Source organism: Poromitra crassiceps, assembly GCF_964638095.1.
Source record: "Poromitra crassiceps genome assembly, chromosome: 12".
Lineage (NCBI taxonomy): Eukaryota > Metazoa > Chordata > Actinopteri > Beryciformes > Melamphaidae > Poromitra > Poromitra crassiceps.
Window position 1 is genome coordinate 31,813,606 of NC_139632.1, and position 22,147 is coordinate 31,835,752.

A 22,147-nucleotide genomic window follows, 5' to 3' on the forward strand; every position below is an offset into this window, starting at 1 on the left:
TATTTAACAACAAATGGCTTTATTGAGGGACAGTTCAGTCCTTCTTGGCAGCAGCCTTCCTCATGGCAGCCAGCACGTTGCTCAGCTCCTCTCTCTTTCTCTTGGCGCGGATGTGAGTTCCGATCTGGGGGGAAAAACGCAAGACCGTGAGCCACGACAGAACACTCACTTTGCATAGACACATTTCCACTGTCAAGGGAGCTATATGGGAAGATTTAGTTTTTGATGTACCGGTACTGTCTTACCAGCCCCTAGTTATGCTGGGAAGAGACCCACCACTACTATTACTAGTCCTGTTCTTATTACAGCTGCTACCGTTACTACTGTCATAACTGTGCATTACTGTTACTACTTATGCTCTTACTTATTATAGTTGTTAATGGGATCATTATTACTGCCATTACTGTGCCTCTCTCACTCTACCCAACTGCTCATGGCAGATGAACGCCCACCAAGAGCCAGATCTGCTCAAGGTTTTCTTCCCCGTTAAAGGTTTTTTGCCGCCGTCGCCAAGTGCTGCTCTTGTTGGGTAATTGTTTCAATTGCCACATGACCTTGTATCATCTCCACTACAGTGCATGTGAGAACTGTTTCAGTTGTTGGGTCTGAAATAAAGAGCCTGGTCTTCTACCTGCTCTATTTGCGCCTTTGGATAACTTGTTATGAGTTGGTGTATATAAATATAAAATTGATTGAATTGATTGTTTATTCCAAAACTTAATTTATAATTAAATATTTAATTTATAATTAAATAAGTATGTGAAATACAACTATTCCTCATTTTGGTGAAGACCACTGTAAAGGTATTTTCAGACCAAAAGCGAATAATCCGCGAATAAATCGAACTCATTCGTCTCTATGGGACTATCCACACACCAAATCAGCGGGGGGGAAAACTGCACTGAAATATGGAAGTTTTTGATTTGGTGTGGATAGGCATATATTGTACATTAATAAATGGGTTATTTTTTATTGACGTGATTTAATCGAACAGATTATTCGTTTTTTGGTCTGAAAAGAACTTTAGAGCTTCAGTCTGTACTCAGCCACTACCTGACCCCAAAGCTGACATTATCAGTCAGCTAGGCCTGGCCCGTACTGTGAGATTACTATAGGATTTAGAAAATGTTCAGTATATCGTATTCCATATTGTGGAATGTGTAGGACACCACCACTAGTAGTAATTAATACACTCTTCTCCCCTCAGTGTCAACTAACTGTGGTGCAACCACTGAGGGGAAGGTGGTTGTTGTAAATGTTTGGGTCAAGGACAGAAACAATACGCACCCTCTTCTTGATGAACTTCAGGGCTCTCTTATCCTTGGACACCTTGAGCAGCTCCATGGCACGCCTCTCGTAAGGAGCAAAGCCACAAACTTCACGGATCATATCCCGAACAAACTTGCTGTGTTTGGTCAGACGCTGCGGGAGAACCAGACGTCAAGTTAGACAGGCTTTAGTCAACCACGAGTCCGAGGGTGGAGACTCTGGACTGACGGACAAACAGACACTGCCCACCCACCTAGGCGCCCCCGTGCAACAGTTTGCCATCGGCTCATACAACACAGTTGCTCGAGTGACATCACCGATGACATCACAACTGCCCGAGTTACATCACAGTTGGGCAATCAGTTGCTCGAGTGACATCAATGACGACATCACAATTGCTCAAGTGACATCACTGACGACATCACAATTGCTCAAGTGACATCACTGATGACATTGCAATTGCTCAAGTGACATCACTGATGACATCACAATTGCTCAAGTGACATCAATGACGATATCACAATTGCTCAAGTGACATAACTGATGACATCACAATTGCTCACTGAAATCACTGACATCACAACCGTGACTGACACCACCGCCACAGACACCCACCCCAGCCAATTTTAACTAAGAGAAGAAGATAATCCTATCCACAGTTAGCTCAAATGTTTGCTTCAGTTTTTCAGCATTAGTGATTTCACGATCTGTGTGATAACTGAATCTACATTTATGCACTGTTGAATGGTCAAAGTGGATCAACAATTTAGCCCGATCCTTTGTACAAACTGCTTTTGATCAATCTGGGAACCCAGAGTGTAGCCAGACTCTGGACAGACGGCTGATATTTCAGGGCTTCTGGTGTAGAGTGGACGTCCGCGTCAAGACTTCCTCTTCTGTGCGCAGCGCGGTCATTGTTTACAGTCCGATTGACGCAAGAATGGAATTACGGTAGTCGATTGTAGGCATTTTCAGCTCATCTTCATAAACATAAATATGAGATGTTGGACTGTGAACAACAACGGAAACCAAAGTCTGCTCTACACTGGAAACCCAGAAATATCAGCCATCTTGTCCTAGAGTCTTATTAAGCGTCAGACTGATAGAAGCTGGGGGCCCCAAGATTGTCTTTGATAGACAACTTTGTACTTCAGACAATAACTTTATAGACAACTCTGAGAATATTTTCATAAAGTCATTGTTTTACACATTCATAATAAGTACTTTGTTTTCTTTATTCTGAATATGGAAAAACTACACAGGCAGGCGGCAGATACCCACCCCGCGCCGGCGGCTGTGTTTGGGAGCGGTGACGTTCTTGGTGACCGGGTGGCCTTTGTTGAGGCCCACGGCCATGTTGTAGCGGATAGCCATAGCTGGAGGAGGAGACACACAAACACAGTTACAGAACCAATGACAGCCCGTTTATATGCCCCATGAAGCTGCTATATTACATGTCTTAGAAGAGACCCTCACTCGTCTTCCAGCTCTGACAATCAAATGCTTAATGCCTTCTGACCACTTATGCCATTGCCACTACTGTATCTGTATGTTATTATTTCACCTACTGCTAGTAGCGTCTGCATTTCCAGTGCTGTTTAACGGTCCACTCTAATTCCGCATAACGCCATGGGCTAGTGTATTTCACATACTGCAATTAGGGATGTAACGATAACCGGTTTTAATGATAACCGTGCTAAAATTCCTTACGATAACCGTACCGTTTCAAAATTTTCATTATCATTAAAACCGTGGTACCGTTATTACCGTGTTACCATGATTACAGTGCTTTGAAAAACATGGTAAATACTGCCCATCAAACAAAGTTGGCAACCGTCTCCGAGATGCCGACACGCAGCCTTGGATACATTTCAGTGTCAGTGAGTATCAATCCTTTTTGCGTCTGAGTTTAATATAAAACTTGGTGAAATGATTTCTGAGTGTATTAGTACTTTTTGAAAATTTTCAGCACATTTTAACAAACCCTGATAATACTGATAATAACCGTGATACTTTTGGTCACTATAATCGTGATATGAAATTTTAATATCGTTCCATCTCTAACTGCAATACATTTTCATCCAATCATTGGGTTATTCCCCAATCTTAAAACCACGACAGATCAAAACAAACACACACAGGCGGTAGGTGCAGACAGTACACTGCATAGTGAACCAATTGTAATGTAAAGAGATGAGAGTTCCGGTTTAGGGATGCGTGAAAAAGGTGCCAGATACCAGGGCAGACACAAAACCACTCAAAATATTCACTATTTTGGGATCAAATAGGTGACTGTCACCTAAAGGTGACTAGTTTTGCAACCCTGCGTATTTACGTGCCGTTTGTCAAATTGTCTACACACCGAATTTAGGCTACAACAGCAGGCTTGCCGATACCAAAGCAACGGTGAGTTTTGCACATGGGCTAAACGTTATGCCAATCGGTGTTATCATAGTTGTAAGAATAATGTATTTGCTAGGCTCGTGTCTCTTTGCCAATCTGTTCATTCGGTACAGTATTGAGGTACAGATAAAATGACTTGAGCGTTTGTCGGCGGTGCACGGCGTGTAATAAGCCGCAGTCTCCGGTAGACTTCGGTGCTAAATGTACAGTCTGCTCTTCTTCATAGTGTGACAATATTACACACAGACGTCTCACACTGCTAAAGGATTGTTGTCGTCTCTTTTGTCTTGGTGTTAGTGGACGGATGGCAGCGATTTAAGGTGGATTTTGTTTGATAGAAGGCATCAGTAAATTCCTACCTGCTGTCTTTAATGGCGGTCAAGCCGGAAGGAATGTTGTTCGCGAGCCGCTGGGTAATGAGGGATTTGACCCGGAAAAGTCTGCTCTGATGTCCACAGCGCCGCTGGCTGTCTGGGAGAGGGACTGCAGAGGATTTAATAACAATATTAGTTTGACGCATTTGTCGATATAATACTGTAATTTTTCTGCTGCTTTTCGTATGATTTTGCTAATAAATATTTCATTTTTTAAATATATTTGTAGGCTATATGATTTGAGCCTGAAATAAAAATGTGATAAGAAAATTACAATATTCACAGAGTGACAGAACTGTTTCAAAGCAATAGCCTATAATAGTAGCCTACTTATAAAGAGGTTCTTCTCCAGTGATAGTTAGTGATATCGACATGTACAATCTTGAAGCGATTATTCAATTGGGGGGAGGCAATATTTGTAATCACTGTTTAATAGGCAAATGAGGCATCGATTTTCAACTTTAAATGTCTTCGATTTTGGAATTTGATTATTGAGACTTGAAAATTACAATATTCACAGAGTGACATAACTGTTTCAAAGCAATAGCATATAATAGTAGCCTACTTATAAAGAGGTTCTTCTCCAGTGATAGTTAGTGATATCGACATGTACAATCTTGAAGCGATTAAAGCGATTATTCAATTGGGGGGGGAGGCAATATTTGTAATCACTAATAGGCAAATGAGGCATCGATTTTCAATTATACTTTAAATTTCTTCGATTTTGGAATTTGATTATTGAGACTTGTGTCATGGTGGGAGGCAGGGTTTCAGTTTATGCTTTCTTCAAAAACGTAAAATGTAATCCTTCTTTCCTTTTTTAGATTTTCCCCTCCAGATATTCCAAGAGGAACCGGGAGGAATCCCCCTCCCCCCACACACAATTTGCTAAATACATTTTAGGCCCTGTGAATCACTATTTACACCCGGGTACAAATAGCCACATGGGATATTTACACCCGGGTGTAAATATTTACACCCGGTTACAAATAGCATCTGCCTTCTTTCTCCCTCCCATCATCCACCTCCCTCCCTCCCATCATCCATTGCGAGTCCGGAAGCGCTGTCCCCCCTTTTGGCGCGGTGCTGGCGTCGTCCATCTTGGATTGAGCTCGGTGGTGTGTTTGCAGCAGTCTGCCGCTGAAACATTGCATTCATTCATTCACTCACACGCGGCTCTGCTTTATTGAGAAAACAGCCGGACTTTAGCCAAGAGAAACGGGCCGGTTAGGTGTTGCGTCACTCGCGAACGAAGTAAGCCGAGTGGAGGAGCCAGAGTTGGGATTGGAGAAAGACGCGTGATGGCTGCTGCTACCCCAAGCCGCGAAGCGGGCCGGCCAGGCGGGGCGGCCTCGACCCCTCTGTCTCCCACACGGATCAGCCGGCTCCAGGAGAAGCAGGAGCTGCAGCACCTCAACGACCGGCTGGCTGTCTACATCGACCGCGTCCGGTCTCTGGAGCTGGAGAACGACCGGCTCATGGTCAAGGTCTCCGAGAAAGAGGAGGTGACGACTAGAGAGGTGAGCCCCATAATGTTCACGTACTATTTCCTTTCAACTCTCTCTGGCTGCAGCAGCAAACAAAGCTCTTCACTTTAACTCACGTGTATTATCACGTTATTATAGCTAAGTTATTAAATAAAAGGAAAAGTAACGAAAAGTCATATACAATAAACGAAATGCATTATGGAACCAGTGTGCGGCGCTTTTTTTCAACTTAACGTTATAAGTTAAACATCAAATCGCTTAAATAAAGACGCAGTGGTTGCAAGTGACCATAAAGCAATTGTAATGTTCAGTTAACGCTTAATTAAGTAATGTAAATACGGATGGCTAATGTTAGTCCTGATTGGAGATTGAAGTGAGCTCACAGCCTAGGCAGCCATGCAGTTGGATTAGCTGCTAGTAGTAAAAGCTGCAGTGCAGATCTGCTAAGAGATCTCTGCTCTGAACGTTAAATAACGTCACGGGACGGGACCCACCCGGTGGATTGAGCGGGAGGTCACCAAGGCCGATAGCGTTACGTGATTAACTTGTACGTTAGGCTGGGAAGTGCACGCCAAACTCAATTTGTTTATGTGCTTATCGGCAAATATGTCACGTTACAACATAATCTGTGATGGTAACGATAGTACTCAGCAATTGATTAGTTTACACTGTTCCCTCCCCGCTGTTGTGTGTGTGGAACACTGAACATTTTTACTTGCGTGATTGGTGTTTAGTTGTATGCCGAGAGTGGATCCTAACCATTCCTGGAAGTCTGAGGCTCGCTCAGGGTGTGGTGTGCACATTTGCAGATAAACTATAGGCAACATTAAAATGATTTTTTTCTCGGAATGTATGGAATGTATGGGGCTAGGCGGACCTCTAAGCTCCCGCCATTTCTTTTCAAAACGTAACAAATCAGATTGAGGCAGCTGACCATCACATAATTAGTGAAAATAAGAGCCTAAATATGAACAATGAATGGTTGTTGGATGATGGTTGATGTTGCTGCTCTGTTGGTTGCCGTCATACCCTAGCCCCATAATGTTCCACTCTCTCAGTTTCTCTCTGAAACAGCATCACATGATTTCCCATAACGAAACTGGGGGGGTTAAGTGGTTGAAATGCTCTCCTACTCATCATCTGATCCAAAGATAATCTCCCTATGGAAGTCTCTGTTCTGTCTGTAGGTGACTGGTGTGAAGTCTCTGTTCCGTCTGTACTAGATGACTGGTCTGAAGTCTGTCCTCTGTAGGCGACGGGCTCAGTGTAGGGGGGGTAAAATGGGGGCATTTACAAAATTTGGGGGCAAAAATTACTGCATAAAGTTGCTAACATGTAGTGTGGACAACAGCGCACTGTTTGTGTGTGCGTTTGTGTTTCTTTGTCTTCTGGCAAACAGCTGGCAGGTGTGGAGTGAGTCTGTTGGTTTTGAGGGGGTTGGTTTGAGCTGAGGGGGTTCAGGAAACTAACATCACCATGGTACAACGGTCAGGTTTGCAATGAAAGGAATGTCCCAGTCCAATCCACTTAAGTAGGTGTAACAATCATTTATTATATTGGTGTGGGATACAGAGGGGTGTGTGGTTCTGAAATAAACACAGGACTCAAACTTAATATAGCAATCATCAGCTAGACAGAGTGCATGACAGGAGATTCAGCATTAACGCATTCAACATCAAAATGATAGTGTTTAACTAGCCAATAACCCAAACTAACAGCATAAGCAGGATTTACAAACAATACAAATCATTACTTACTTTCTTCATATACGCACACACAACAAAGGACAGCAAACACGGCTATGCTCTCTGGTGCTCTGAACGTAACTCTGAGCAGAGGGTTTAAATACAGTGGCAGAGTGACCGGGGCGAATTAGTCCAGAGTGCTGTCAGGTGTGTGCATTGGTGAATCAGGGGAAGGAGCAAATAGGTGTGGAGGATTATGGGAAACTGAGTCCAGGAAGTAACAGTCCAGAAGTAACTCTTTTGTACAGTGTTACAGATGGAAATTAAAGAAATTGAATGAAAAGAAAGTTCTAGAAATCTTGGGGGCAATTTTTGCCCCTGGATCATGGTTTCTAGGGGCATTCTGAGATTTCTTAGGGACATTTTTGCCCTTGTTCCTGGCTAAATACCTACACTGGACTGGTCTGACGTCTCTGTCCTGTCTGTAGGCAATCTGAACCCAGAGTCTATTTTTATTTGAAAAATAGACTCTGGGACAGCCCTACTGTTTTTCCCAGCTTCCTATACAGAGCGCCTCTCCTGCCACGTCACTTCCTTTTCCGCGTCCGTGCTCCACTGTTTACAGTCTGAATAGCAACTTGCACCACGACTTTCCAGTAATTTCCCACTGTTGTTTTAAGACGAGTTGACGTCTTCTTCTTCATCCAGGCACACAGGTCATCATTTTAATGTTAACACAACAATTAAAAACACAAATTGAGTGTTGCAGCTGTGTAATAAATATGCTCAGTTGGGAACTTTCGGATTTGTCTGTTTGATTGGCTGTTTGTGTGTCACATGTTCCATTATCAAGGGACATATCGATATATAATGAACTATTTTCTTATTGTAGTGATGAATTATCTATTGCCGATATATATCGACTTATCGTCCAGCCCTAGTCCTGTCTGTAGGTGACTGGTCTGAAGTAGGGATGTCATGATACTATAATTTCTACTTTGATACCAATATCAATACCATTGTCGATACGACTGGAAGGGGGGGATGACGACACATCAAGAGGCATAAAAATAAAGTTAGACAGATGGATGGACAGACGCACACTTCTGCATAATCTAGACCTGATCAAACGTTGAATTTAGACGGCAGATTAGCCCTGCTCTAGCCATCACAACACGTTTAGCTTGTTGAAGCAACAGATACCCACCAATGATGGTGAGGGGAAAATCAGTGATTTTTCATTCAAAGAAAGCACTGATTGTATCGAAACTGTTGCAAATGAGTATTGTATCGTTTATTTTTTTTTAGTACTGATACTTAACAATACTATCGATACATGTTGCAAATGATTATTGTATCCGATTCAAATGTTCAGTATTGATGATACTTTTCGATAGTATATCGATCGATACTTTTGACAACCCTAGTCTGAAGTCTCTGTCTGTCCTGTCTGTAGGTGACTGGTCTGAAGTCTCTGTCTGTCCTGTCTGTAGGTGACTGGTCTGAAGTCTCTGTCTGTCCTGTCTGTAGGTGACTGGTCTGAAGTCTCTGTACGAGGCAGAGCTGGCCGATGCTCGTCGGGTCCTGGATGAGACGGCCAGAGAGAGAGCCAGACTGCAGATCGACCTGGGCAAGGCTCATGCTGAACTGGACGAAGCTACACGCAGGTAACTTCCACTTACGGTCTTGTTCTAGTCGAGCGAGGCTCCGCAAAGGCAGACCTCCGCAGATCGCAGTGATGAGAGTGAGAACGGCCCATGAAAAGTCACAATGAAACACCATTATGTGCAGCACACTGAGTGTGGTTTCACTCTCAAACGACCGTATATCAGCACATGAATAGAATCACCAAACTTGTTTTGACTGAATAAGTGTTTCAGTTCTCCGCCCTCATAGCCTACTCTGTGCTGCTTAATCTGTCTCAACACAGCACATTTACTTGTTGAAATGACTAAAAACAAACAATTACAATTCAAAGTTTTACCACATGGGTAAGGAAATGTGGTCAAAACACGGCTCAGTGTACTAACGTCTTCATTTAAACTTCAATCAACTTTATTAAAGTTTATTGTTAAACATTAAATGTCATGCCTACATTACATATCTCAAGTCATATCTTTGTTTGATATGAGGGATCATTGCAAAAAATATAATTTTCTATATACTATTAATATAATGTATATAGAAAATATAATAATATCAGCCGAAATGTCGATATTGGAATTTTTTTACTCCCTAATATCGGTATGGTCGCAAAAATCCAGTATCGGTCGGGCTTTAATTAGAAGTGACAATGAAAAGCCATTATGTGCTCAATTTCACTCTGAAACATCCGTATCAGCTAGGCTTGCCGCCATATTAGGTGTTACCGGTGTTACACGGTGGGGAGCCTTACACCGATTACATAACATGCCCACCGGTAACACCTTCAACTCCACCCGCTCGTGACAGTTTCAGCATGCGCTCAGCTGCGCTGGTGTATATTACAAGCGCTCCCTCCTATCCTGGCTGTCTGAGTGTGGCTGTACTGTTCCTCGTATCTCTCTGGTTAGACATACCAGCAAGTAACGTTAGTTGTACATGTTGTGAACACAATCCCCCCTCATAGACATGTAGGTAAGACCCTTATCTAAGCCTGTGTGTATTGTCTTGCCACTGCCATTTCTGGAAATGTGGTTTTAACAGAGAAAAATCTCCGCTAGGATTGATGCTAATATGTTAGCTAAACCTCCGCTAACATTAATGGTAATAATTAGCATTGATGACTTAGCTGTGATAAAAGCACATGCTACTCAGCTATCGTCATTGCCTGGCTTACTGCTGCTTGCTGGTCACGTTAATCCCATGGCCAGAAGAAATCATCAGATTTGTGGCTAATGAAGTTAGTTTATTTTCTCCAGGAGGAGAGTCTGTCCCCAGTGTTTAACGTTATGTGAGGCTGACAGACACCGCTCACAACAGCGCGCAGCAGCAGGGATGGGAGGGGCTGACTGACTGGGGAGTGGGGGAGAAACATGGGGTAGAAAGGACTGTGTGCAAAGTAGCCTAATTTATAGACTGACAAACGTAACTGCTCCAAACTATTCTGTGTGGTTAACCTGACATCCCTACCACGCTTGCATTGGTGACTATCTTGACGGATGTGACTGAGAGCAGTTAAATTAAAACTCCGGACCGTGAGGACTGCTGAGCAGCTCTGGAGTCTGTTTTTTTGTTTTTTTTTACACGGTGTAACCGGTAACACCGGTGCTGACACGTGTTTATTACCCGGTGGGAAAATGTCAACACCGTGGCATCCCTAGTATCAGCACATGAATAGAATCCAGGGTTCCCACGGTCATGAAATTCCTGGAAAAGTTATGGTATTTGAAAAACCGTTTTCCAGGCCTGGAAAATGTTTGGAATTTACTGTGTTTTGGAAAAGACAGATGATTTCAGACCTGCCCAACTGCACACATTGGAACACATGGAAATTTGGTTTAGTCATTGAAAAGTCATGGAAATCCATTGACCAAAATGTGTATGAACCCTGTAAACATCTACTGAAGTAACTGGCTCCATCTTCTCTCTCTTCATTTTGCCCCATCTCATCTCTCACTCACTCATTCACTCTCTCCATGTGTCTTGTAGTGGAAAGAAGAAGGACAGTGATCTAGCAGCAGCAGTGTCCAGAGCCAGTGCTTTGGAAGGCCAGTTGAACCAGAGTGAAGCAGCTCTTTCTACAGCTCTGAGCCAAAATGCTGCTCTTACCGCTGAGCTGGCCGACATCAGAAGCCTGCTGGCTAAGGTGTGTATACTAGGTCTGGCTAAGGTGTAGAGCTGTGCATCTTCACTGATCTCACGATTCGATACGATTCGATTATTCAAGTCTACGATTCGATTCGATTCGATTATACGATGCATCTTAAATCGATGCATCACTTTTTCCGCAATACATGATTTATTTTTTCTCACTTTCTTTTTTCTCACTGTGTGGCTACTTTTAAAATAAAAGTGCATTTGGAATTGCATTGTATTATGATCCATAATTAAAATAAACAACTGCATGTACTTACATTCTATTTTATTTGATTATAAAAAAAAAAAAAAAAAATTTAATAATCGATTTTTGATATTTGTTAATCGATTCAGAATCGTCCTATTAAGCATCGCGATGCATCTCTGAATCGATTATTTTCGGCAGCTCTACTAAGGTGTGTATACTAGGTCTGGCTAAGGTGTGTATACAAGGTATCAGGAGGAACATTGCTTCCGGGGTCACTGAAATATACTTCTGTATGACGTCAGTCCCCCTCACCACACACACAATTCTCATAAGCCAACAAACCCACATCAATCCATGCTGTTGCTATGCTAACATTGTTGATGATGTGATGTACAGGCGGAGGACAGTCATGCTGTTGCTAAGCTAACATTGTTGGTGATGTGATGTACAGGTCAAGGACAGTCATGCTGTTGCTAAGCTAACATTGGTGATTTGATGTACATGCAGTGGATATAGCCATGATGTTGCTAAGCTAATGTTGGTGATGTGTAATGCAGGCGGAGGATAGCCATGCTGTTGCTAAGCGCCAACTGGAGGCAGAGACCCTGATGCGTGTGGACTTGGAGAACCGCTGTCAGTCCCTGAGCGAGGAGCTGGAGTTCAGGAAGAGCATGTTTGAAGAGGTACGCGGTGTGTGTGTGTGTGGGGGGGGGGGGGGGAAACTGGTTTATATTTAATAGACCCCGAGGTGTGTGTGTGGGGAAACCGGTTTATATTTAATAGACCCTGAGGTGTGTGTGTGTGTGTGTGTGTGTGGGGAAACCGGTTTATATTTAATAAACCCCGAGGTGTGTGTGTGTGTGTGTGTGTGTGTGTGGAAACCGGTTTATATTTAATAAACCCAGAGAGGGTGTAAAAGGGGTTTTGTATGGAGATTGCGGTTACATGCATGAAATAAGGTCTGTGATTAACAAAAGTTGATAAAAAAGTGAGGTTTGAATTCAGCAAGATAATCCTCACAAACGAAGACCACTTTCGAAGATTCAAGATTTTTATTGTCACTCCGTAGTACAAGTATCACGTGTGAAATTCTTGTGCTGTAGACTCCGTTACAACATAGTGCAAAATAACAGGGCATATAGGTGCAGGAAAACAAGAGAAACAACAAGCAATAAGACAAGCCAAAGACAGTGACATCTTCACTGCACATAGGTGCAAATGGCATGTACATACTTTAAACATAATTAAACATACGGTAATTAACATTCTGTTTGCACAGGTGCAAATAGCATAGACCTAATTAAACATACAATTAAACATTAGACATACGTAATGGTAGCAGCTGCAGTACAGCTACTACATGATTGTTGGGAGTTTATTTGTGTATGTTAAGGAGTCTCGTGGCCTGCGGGAAGAAACTGTCCCTCAAGCGGTTTGTGCATGCTTTTGGGACCCTGTATCTCCTCCCTGAGGGTAACAGGGAGAACAGGCTGTTGTGGGGGTGGTTTGTGTCCTTGATGATCTTCAGGGACCTCCTGAGGCACCGCTGGTTGTACAGTTCCTGCAGTTCTGGCAGCCCACATCCTGTTACTGTACATGCGCCTCACTCTTCTTAGCGCCCTGCGGTCCATGGTGGTACAGTTCCCGTACCAGGTGGTGAAGCAGCCAGTCAGCAGGCTTTCAATGGTGCCCCTGTAGAAGTCCCTGAGGATTTTTGGCCTTAGCCCAAATTTCTTCAGGCGCCTGAGTCACAAGTGGTCTTCGATTGTGAAGATTATCTTGCTGAACACAAACTTAGCTTTTTCATAAACCTTTGTTAACCACAGACCTTATTTCATGCATTGAACTGAAATATACACAAATCCCATAGCCTTTGACACGTACGAGCCGGAAGTGCTACTTCCGGACTCATTCCTGTGGTGCTCTATAACTCTGTTCATGTGGGATGGGCGGGGCCAAGAAAAACACTACTGCACAGAATCTATGGACCCAGGAAGTAGGAGTCGAATACACTTTTTCAAGTTGACTCTGCTTCTGCACTGTAAACACTGGACACAGCCTGGAGACACACTTCAGAGGCAGTGGGTTCATGAGCACCGCCGCCCTGCTGGTCAGAGTACTGAATGGCAACTGCAAATAGAAGATGGAAAAATCTCATTGAAAATGGTTCTTTAATGTTTGTGCCTCAATATCTGCCTCCTCAAACCCCGCCCCCCTCCTCTGTTGTCTCTGGTTAGGAGGTGCGTGGTTCTCGGCGCAGACAGGAGCAGAGGACCGTGGAGGTGGACTCTGGAGTCAAACAGGACTACGAGTTCAAACTGGCACAGGCTTTACAGGTATGCTGGGAAATGATTTGACATGTGATCTGTGCTATTGTTATGACTGCCTTTATAGACCCCTTATACAGCTGTCAACATTGGAGCTGCGCGCGCATCGTGTAGGCAAAAAGCCGTGAGCCCAGCATTGACAGACACAGAGAGCTGTGTAAAAGCCCCGCTGTCAGGACTGCTCTGTGCCCATCTGCGACACACAGTTAGATTTTAGTTTTAAAATGCAGTTCTCGGCTTACTACAACAGCTTATCGCCTAGTGATAAGCAATGTTATCCATCGAAATTAACGTTGGTTAATGGGATACGTCTTACAGACCCATACGCACTGGCGCTGTCAATTGGCCAAGCCTAGAGTGGCCAGCAATACATATCGTGCATTCCTTTATAACTGGGGATAGCGTAGTAGATAATTATTCTGTAACTTGCAAAGATATATTGTTATGTTGATAATGCACACAACTCAATAATGACATTATGTATCGTTACTTGGTCGTTAACTAACCGAGCGATGTGGCTGAGCAGCCTACAGTTTCAGGCAGCTTACCTGATTATGAAATGAGCACTACAAAGTCGGGCATTTTTAATGATGTCCTCGTTCCAATCAGTTCAACTCAATAATGACATTATTTAACGTTACTTGGTTGTTAACTAACCGAGCGATGTGGCTGTTACTAGCAACCTACAGCTACAGCTTACCTGATATGAAATGAGCGAGCACTGCAAAGTCGGGCATTTTTAATGATTTCCGTTTCGGCTTGCTACCAAAGACTCCTACGGTTAGCATTAAAAGCAGTATGAGTTGACGGGATTCGGTAAAACTTTAGTCCTTGCTTTGTTGATAGTGTAACAGACTGTTCAGTGTTGTGTTGTGTTCTATTGCGTGTGTGCAAGGCTGTGTACAGTATGTTCCCTCGAGTTGCTGTAGAACAGGATATGTGGGGAGAAGCTTGTTATAACGTTACAGCCTGCCTCTATCGTTTATTATTTTATTAACCAAGTGTGAATAGGCGGACCCGAATACTCTGCTACAATAGCTTTCCGATTCTGGCATCCCACTGCACAACACGAAGACATGTCTAGCTCGTCTAGTTTTCCAGCCAGTGGAAAACTACTTGCCAGGGCTGCGTGGAGTCTGTCTTTCTGCCTCCGTCTTGCGCATCGACGCTGCGTGATGTCAGTGTGACGTAGTCGTATAAGGGGTCTATTCCTGCTCTCTGAAAATAAGAGAAATACAGTCTTGTGCCCTTGCCTTTATTTTTATGTGTATGTATATATATGTATATGTATATGTATATGTATATATATATATACATATATATATACAGTATGTGTGTGTATATATATATATATATATATATGTATGTATATATATATACACATATATATATATATATATATATATATATATATATATATATATATAATGTATGTAGTAAGCCCTTTTCTCACTAAGACCGGTCGTAAATATTACTCCTAGTCCAGAGCAGGCGTAAGGTGCAGTCATGGGTGCAGTATAGACGGTTTTCACATGTGTGTTGCGCAATAGCTACAACCCCTCAGCGCTCTGGCTGTATTCAGACCCGAGTTATAAACTGGAAACCGCAGTACGTTATAAAGGTTATAAATATAGTCACGTTATAAACAACTAACCAATGCTGGGGGTCCGTATGGAAAGTGGAAATCCAAATGGTTAAAAGTTAAATCAATTTGGTCATTCATGGCGTTTTACTGCCATCTAAAGTAGCGACAAGTAACAGTTAGCCGCTAACATTAGCCACACTATTACAGCCGATTACCCATCAGCGGAGCGTCATTTGACGTCAGTACACTCTTCTACTACAGGTCGTGTGCCGCATTCCAGTCGGCATTCCCATGCTTTCACATGGACGCGCATCGCTACGACCGGCGTAGTTAAGACCAGACGTAAGCCCTGTTGGTGCAACAGGCGTAAGTCCACTCTAAAGACTGGTCTTAACTAAGACCGACATAGGAGTTACGACAAGGCATAGTTAAGACCAGTTGGTGCAACCGGCCCCTGGTGTTTTGTTGCAACGCTCTGTAATGCGTCATCGGTAACACCAGATTAGTCCCGCCCCTACATCGACCAGCCAATCGGGCATCCCGGACAATATCTGTCCTGAATAACTGGACCTTGCGTCCATGCCCATATGGAGTGCTGACAACTGCGATTCATATGGCGCTGGATACCAGTTCACAGAAAGGAGAGTACTGTAGCCAAACAAGTTTGAGACCCACTGCAGTAACTAATCTAATGTGTTCTCATCAGGACCTGCGGAGGGAGCATGATGAACAAGTCTCTTTCTACAAGGAAGAACTAGAGCAAACCTTCCAGGCCAAGGTAAGGTGTCTCTCTCTTGTGCTGTCTCTGTCTCTCTCTCTCTCTTTCTTTCTGTCACGCTCACTGTCTCCCTTTCTCTCTCTCCCTTGTTCTCCCCCCCATGTGTCTGTCATTCACACGGTCTGTCTTGGTGTCTCTTCTGGTGCCTCTTCTAGTTGGATAATGCCAAGGTGTCCTCGGAGATGAACGACAAGGCGGTGGGCACAGCCAGGGAGGAGCTGCAGGAATCTCGTATGAGACTAGAGAGCCTTGGATATCAGCTGAGCGCCCTGCAGAAGCGGGTACTATACGCGGACCCCCACCTATATGTTTTTTTTTTATTCCCACAATTTTGCATATTTTGACCGCCCAACTACACTTTTTCGATTGCGTCTGATCTTTGCTACGTGTCGATGATACCCGTGTGATGGCTGTGTGCTCAGGTGTCGGCCTCAGAGGATCGTGTGGGAGAGCTGGAGGAGATCCTGTCAGCAGAGAGAGACAAGCACCGCAGAGCCATGGAGATGAAGGAGCAGGAGATGAGCGAGCTGAGAGAGAGGATGAACTCTCAGCTCAACGAGTACCAGGAGCTCCTGGACGTCAAGCTGGCCCTGGACATGGAGATCAACGCTTACAGGAAGCTGCTGGAGGGAGAAGAGCATAGGTACAGCATACATAGCTGGGTTTTCTGTAGCTCCATAAAAGCGTAAAATCCAATAATATGAATTTTAGGACTTAAAATGTCTTACAGCGGGTTTTTTATGTCTTAAATAGTCAAATGTATAAGATGTATTAATTTCTTCAGAATTCTTATAAAATTCTTTAATTTTGCCGTTGTTTTTTGGTCTCCCTGGCCTACCTCAAAGACCTACCAGAACTGAATCTTAACGCATAAATGGAAGACTAATAATTTCTATACAGTATATGGGAAAGCCTGTATTGTGTGATAGTAACTTTCTGGTAAATGCGTGCTTCCCTCCAGGCTGAAGCTGTCGCCCAGCCCCTCCTCGCGCGTCACTATTTCCAGGGTAACCGGCTCCTCCTCCTCCCACACCACCAAGAGGAAGCGTGTGGTGGTGGAGGCAGAGGAGGAGCTGGAAGAAGGAGAGGGGCAGCTGCTGGTGTCAGAGGAGGCCACGGCCAGCGGAGCGGTCACCATCTCACCCACTGATATGGACGGAAACGCTGTCACCCTGGCCAATGATACTGAACAGGTATGTAGCACAAGTTCACTGATCCACTGCAGAAAAATCACTCAAACACTATGACTAGGGTTCCACCAATCAAGGCCCATACACAGATCCTTTCCAAAAAATTAGAATATCATGGAAATACCATGGATGACCGTGGGCTTCAGCGGATTGTCAAGCAAAGACGATTCAAAAATTTGGCGCAGATTCAGAGACAAAGATATGAACCCTGAATATAATATAATCGTATAAAGTAAACACATCACACACTATCCAGTCGTCAGAAAATAATTACATTATTTATGTTCTGTATAATATTATAACCTCTCCCACATACTGTTAACTTAACCTACATGCTTTACTAATGTTCTATACTGTGTTGTGTATCTGCAGGACCAGCCACTGGGCAGTTGGAGGTTGAAGAGACAGGTTGACCAAGAGGAGGAGGTCATCTATAAATTCTCTCCAAAGTTTGTCCTCAAGGCCGGACAAACCGTCACGGTAAGAAAGAACAATTCGAAAATGTGACAATTTGTTTGCTTTAGTATTTGGGTGCCCAAATTTGGGCCACCGCTACCATCTTGAGGGATTCATTTTCATAGTGATTTTTGGCAGGTATAAAAACACCCCTAGAGTTAGAAAATATGTGACAGCATTACAGCGGTGGCCTCTAAATGTGTGTTATCACTCGATTTATAGCCCCGTGGAAAACACACTTTTGGAAGGTATTTAGTCGAGGGACTTAGGGAGATATGAGGCTTAGTTTGTGCAAATTAAGCACAAAACAAAACCAGCGCCACATTTGGCCCAGATGTAGCCGGCCACCATATGGATATATGTATATGTGACACAAAAATGCGAAATTCATTATTTTGGCTGCTAAAATATGGTCCAGGCAGAGTCTCTGAGATGCAGGGCTGATTTAACACCGTCTGAAAACCAGGGACTAGAAGTTTTTATACGGGGGCGTGCTTATCTGCTTATCTGCTTATCAGTGACAACATGAAAAAATGAGAGAGAATTGATCTGAAGCTAATTCAGGATCAGGAATTAAACACAACCTAAAAAAGATCCTAACAGTCATGTTTGTACAGGTGTGGTCTGCGGACGCGGGCATGGCTCACAGCCCACCATCTGACTTGCTGTGGAAGAGCCAGTCTTCCTGGGGTACAGGAAATTACATCATCACTACTCTGATCAACGCTGATGGAGAGGTACTGAATTTAAAGAATATTTCATATCCAATTTTATTCATATAATTTAGTACCTTGAAATGACATTTCATGCTGAATCATGGGGATCCCCTGCCATAGAATCTTGATGGAATTGAGCTTAGGCCAGTGAACAACATAGCATTTTTAGAGGTGTGGACCTAGCTTGAGTATGTGTACATTGGGCAAGGTGGTGCTGGAGGTGGTGGTATCTCTTAAACCTCGACACTCTGCACTGTGTTTCTACGTTGGAACGTGGTGTGAGCGGTCTGTCGTAAAGGAGGTGGCCAATAATGTCCTGTGATTGGTCTGTCCTAAAGGAGGTGGCCAGTAGGAGCGTCACCAAGACTCAGGTGGAGGTGGAAAACGGGGAGGAGGACGAAGAGGAGGTGGGAGAAGGGGTGAGTGGCCTTAAATCTGGGTCCGTTTCACTTGCTTAAAAAGCAGACATTTGATGTCCTCATTTCATTGCTCGTGTCTCCTTAAATCAAAGGGCAAATTAACTCAAACACGTCATACATACGTCTAAAACTGTTTTGCTGGTTGATACTTGGCACACTAGCATCCTGCCAGCCATCACTCTGGCTGCAGCTAAAAACACAAGTTGCTACTATGTCACCCACGCAGGTGACCCGCTACCTTCTTTTAAAGGGGCACAGCTTGATGAGCTACTCAAGTCATTTGGTGAAAAGTATTTTTTCATAAGGCTATATATATATATATATATATCGCAGAAACAAAATGTATTGCAATTAGGGGTGTCAAAATTAATCGTATAATGGATGCATCGCGATGCGGATCTGTGAATCGAATCGTTGATAGATGAATCGTTTATGTTTAAATTTCTGTTGACATTCAGATTTTAAAGCACTTTCTAAGTAAAAAAGGGACTTGATATGTATCTGACTGCTTGTATTAATTGATGAAAAAGTAGCCATGTGCAGTAATAATACAGAAAATTGAGGATTTGATACTTGGAGCTGCGATACTTTGAGCTGTATCGTGATGCATTGTGGAATCGAATCGTTGACAGATGAATCGTAATCGAATCGTGAGGCCAGTGAAGATTCACAGCCCTAATAGCAATGCCAGTTTTTTCCAATATCGTACGTAATGTCTTCATTTAATGTATAATGCAAAGATAATAATGCATTTCAAAGTGGGCAGCGGCACTCTCTGACTCAGCTTTGAAACAGCACCCGCTCCTATCTGCCCTGGGGACTCGCACAGTGAGCCAGCCAGTGACTATATTGACTGTATTTACATTATTATTATTGACATTATATTGTGTTTGTACATGGACCGTTATTGAATCGTGACCGGTAGGTTTCAGATTTGTCCGGTAAAATACATTATTTTGCGGTGCAGTACGAGGTGAGCTCGTTCAGCTCGTTCTGCCAGTGCCTCCAAGTCCGGTGGGATCCATCCATTCCACTGAGTGGGATTCACAGAATTCAAGCGCCAGGATTGGCCAATGTCACAACTCCAGTCCCCAGAACTCGTCAAATCAAATCATCCGTTCCACACGCCATGTCCCGCCTCTCGACCCCATTTCAGTCAAAGCAATGCTTGTTTTCGCTCGGATACGTCACCACAGACCCTGAGATGTCATTTCATGCCGTCTTTAAACTTTGACCACCAAAATCGAATCAGTACATTGTTGAGTCCCAGTTGGAGGTTTGAGCAAAATGTGACGAAATTTGGTGATGGCGTTCCTGAGATATCACGTTAACGAACATCGGACGGACAACCCAAAACCATAAAAAGCCTCCGGAACCAGCTATCACCGTCGGAGACATAAAAAATATTCCAGATGGAAAGAGTGGACGCAGTAAACCTGACTAAACTGTGTGTCTGTCTGTCTGTCTGTCTGTGTGTCCCCCCGTCCATGCAGGGCAAGAAGATTGGCTCCAGAGAGTGCTCCATCATGTGAAGCCCCTCCCCCCGCGACACTGCTGCGTCTCACTTCCCCTTTTTTCTCTAGAGCCACTCCCATATTTTTCTATTCTTCCTGTTGCCTCGTCGTCATTTTGCCGGTTTTCATAGTTCAAGATGCGCGTGAGGATTTTACAGACTGTTTTTACTGCTGTGCTCAACTCTGGACCTGCTTTTAATACCAGTAATATCATCTGTAGATAACAATTACACTTAAAACACACAAAAAGATTATGGCACTCGGCTGCAAACTTTCATTTTCCTATCTCGTCCGTTCGGTGGGCTGTTTTCCGTTCTTTCTTAGTAAACATTTGGCTAAATGGCACAATTTAAAAAACTGTATAGAAATTCTATAGAAATAATTTCATAGAACCTGCTATTCGGGTTTTCAAGTGAATGGCCCTCAATCATGACTCTGACTTTTTTTTTCTGTCCATAATGACGATGTGATGAATTCATAACTTCAGTGTTTTTAAGTATCCACGCTGGTGTTGATGAGATGGTGACAGCGGATTTTTTGGAGCACAATCTGTCACAATCTTGGAACGCAACTCCAAAGCTCTTCCTCTCCTTGTCCTCGTTCTCTCTCCCTCCTCTCCTCTCTTCCCACCTCGTCTCTTCACAGAGATCAGTGAGATGTGATGTGATGCTTTATGAGATTTCACTCTTATTCTGTCCTCCAGAATGAGACGGGAAAGACAGCATCAAAGGGCGGATGTTTGGAATTGGCTAGGGAGTAAGGCTGGGTGATCAAACCATCTGATCAATTCATTTGAATTCACATGTAAAAAAAAAAAAACGAAAGTGGAGTTTCACTTTAACCTGGGTAAATATGGCGCGGATGGGGTCTAAACCCCTAGCCTTGTTGCAAGGCTGAAGTGGAGTCTGACCTTGGGGTCATGGTGACCCTAAGTACGGGCCCCAAAACACCTGCTAAAAAGCAGAAGAGGCCCCAGTGGAAAGACCTTGCAGATGTGCTGGTGTTTCATATAATTTTCATACACTCAATTGGTTTTTAAGAAAAAGGAAAAATAGAATTAAAATCATACACCTGGGTGTAGGTGTAAAAAAAAATCAAATTTTATTTCTTAGGCACCCAGCCCTACTAGGGAGGTTTTGAGGGGAAGGGTCTAGAGACTCATGTGATGTGTGTTGTAGACGCTATAAACTGACAGTTAACTATTGCTAGTGCCTGTAGTGACTGGGTGAGGTTGATATTGCTCCCTTGAGTTCCACAGCAGGGCCTATGCCCCTGAAGACTAAACACTACTGCTTTACATGTATCTCAACCCAACGCTTCAACCTCATAGAGAAAAGTGGGGAATGGCTTGTCGTTTGGTGCTCATTTTGGCCTGTAAGGGGCGTACCAACCCTGCAGTGAAAACCAGCCTCCTAACGAGGTTCCACTAATTGCCAAGCTGTGCAGCAACTCCTCCACGCAGAACAGCAGACGTAGGGATGTTTGTATGCAGAGATGGAGAAGTAACTACATACGTACAAATACTTGTACTACTACATGTACTACAACTATACCTAATACTTATACTTTATTACATTTCAGAGCCTGTACTTTTTTTTTTAACTTTGACTTGAGTAAACATGTTGAATCACTACTGTTCAACACAAGTAACTACTTCTATTTAAGTGCAGAATGTGTGTCCTTTTCCCATCTCTGTATGAGGATTTGTTGCACAGACCTAAAGAGGCTCAGAAATGTGCCGTGCTGCCTGGAGGCCCTTTGGTTGATATCAAACTCACTCAGTAAGTGTAGAATGCCTGGCAGCATCAGGCCCAGAAGGGTGGAAACAGGAGAGGTGGGTTTGGTTTTAAATATCAAAAACGTAGCTCACTCTTAAAATGTGTATAGAATGATATTGGAATGAAACGCGTTGAAAGAAAGAGAAAATTCAACGTAGTCCTGAAACAAATGGAACATTGA

At 43.4% G+C, this 22,147-nt stretch overlaps 2 protein-coding genes across 2 annotated transcripts; one reads left to right on the forward strand and one right to left on the reverse strand.

Annotated features, from left to right (window-relative positions):
- rpl36 (ribosomal protein L36) lies at positions 1 to 4,146 on the reverse strand. The gene is made up of 4 exons (XM_083648124.1): positions 4,032 to 4,146; positions 2,551 to 2,645; positions 1,288 to 1,422; positions 1 to 124 (listed from the first exon to the last, which is right to left on the reverse strand). Exons 2-4 carry the CDS (start codon positions 2,641 to 2,643, stop codon positions 35 to 37), a joined length of 318 nt encoding a protein of 105 aa, XP_083504250.1. The 5' UTR covers positions 2,644 to 2,645; positions 4,032 to 4,146; the 3' UTR covers positions 1 to 34.
- A 999-nt stretch (positions 4,147 to 5,145) lies between these two features.
- lmnb2 (lamin B2) lies at positions 5,146 to 21,070 on the forward strand. Its single transcript, XM_083648114.1, has 13 exons — positions 5,146 to 5,566; positions 8,749 to 8,885; positions 10,849 to 11,005; positions 11,761 to 11,886; positions 13,441 to 13,539; positions 15,822 to 15,893; positions 16,049 to 16,174; positions 16,316 to 16,536; positions 16,855 to 17,086; positions 17,456 to 17,563; positions 18,157 to 18,276; positions 18,594 to 18,674; positions 20,168 to 21,070. Exons 1-13 carry the CDS (start codon positions 5,348 to 5,350, stop codon positions 20,204 to 20,206), a joined length of 1,737 nt encoding a protein of 578 aa, XP_083504240.1. The 5' UTR covers positions 5,146 to 5,347; the 3' UTR covers positions 20,207 to 21,070.
- Positions 21,071 to 22,147: the final 1,077 nt, after the last annotated feature.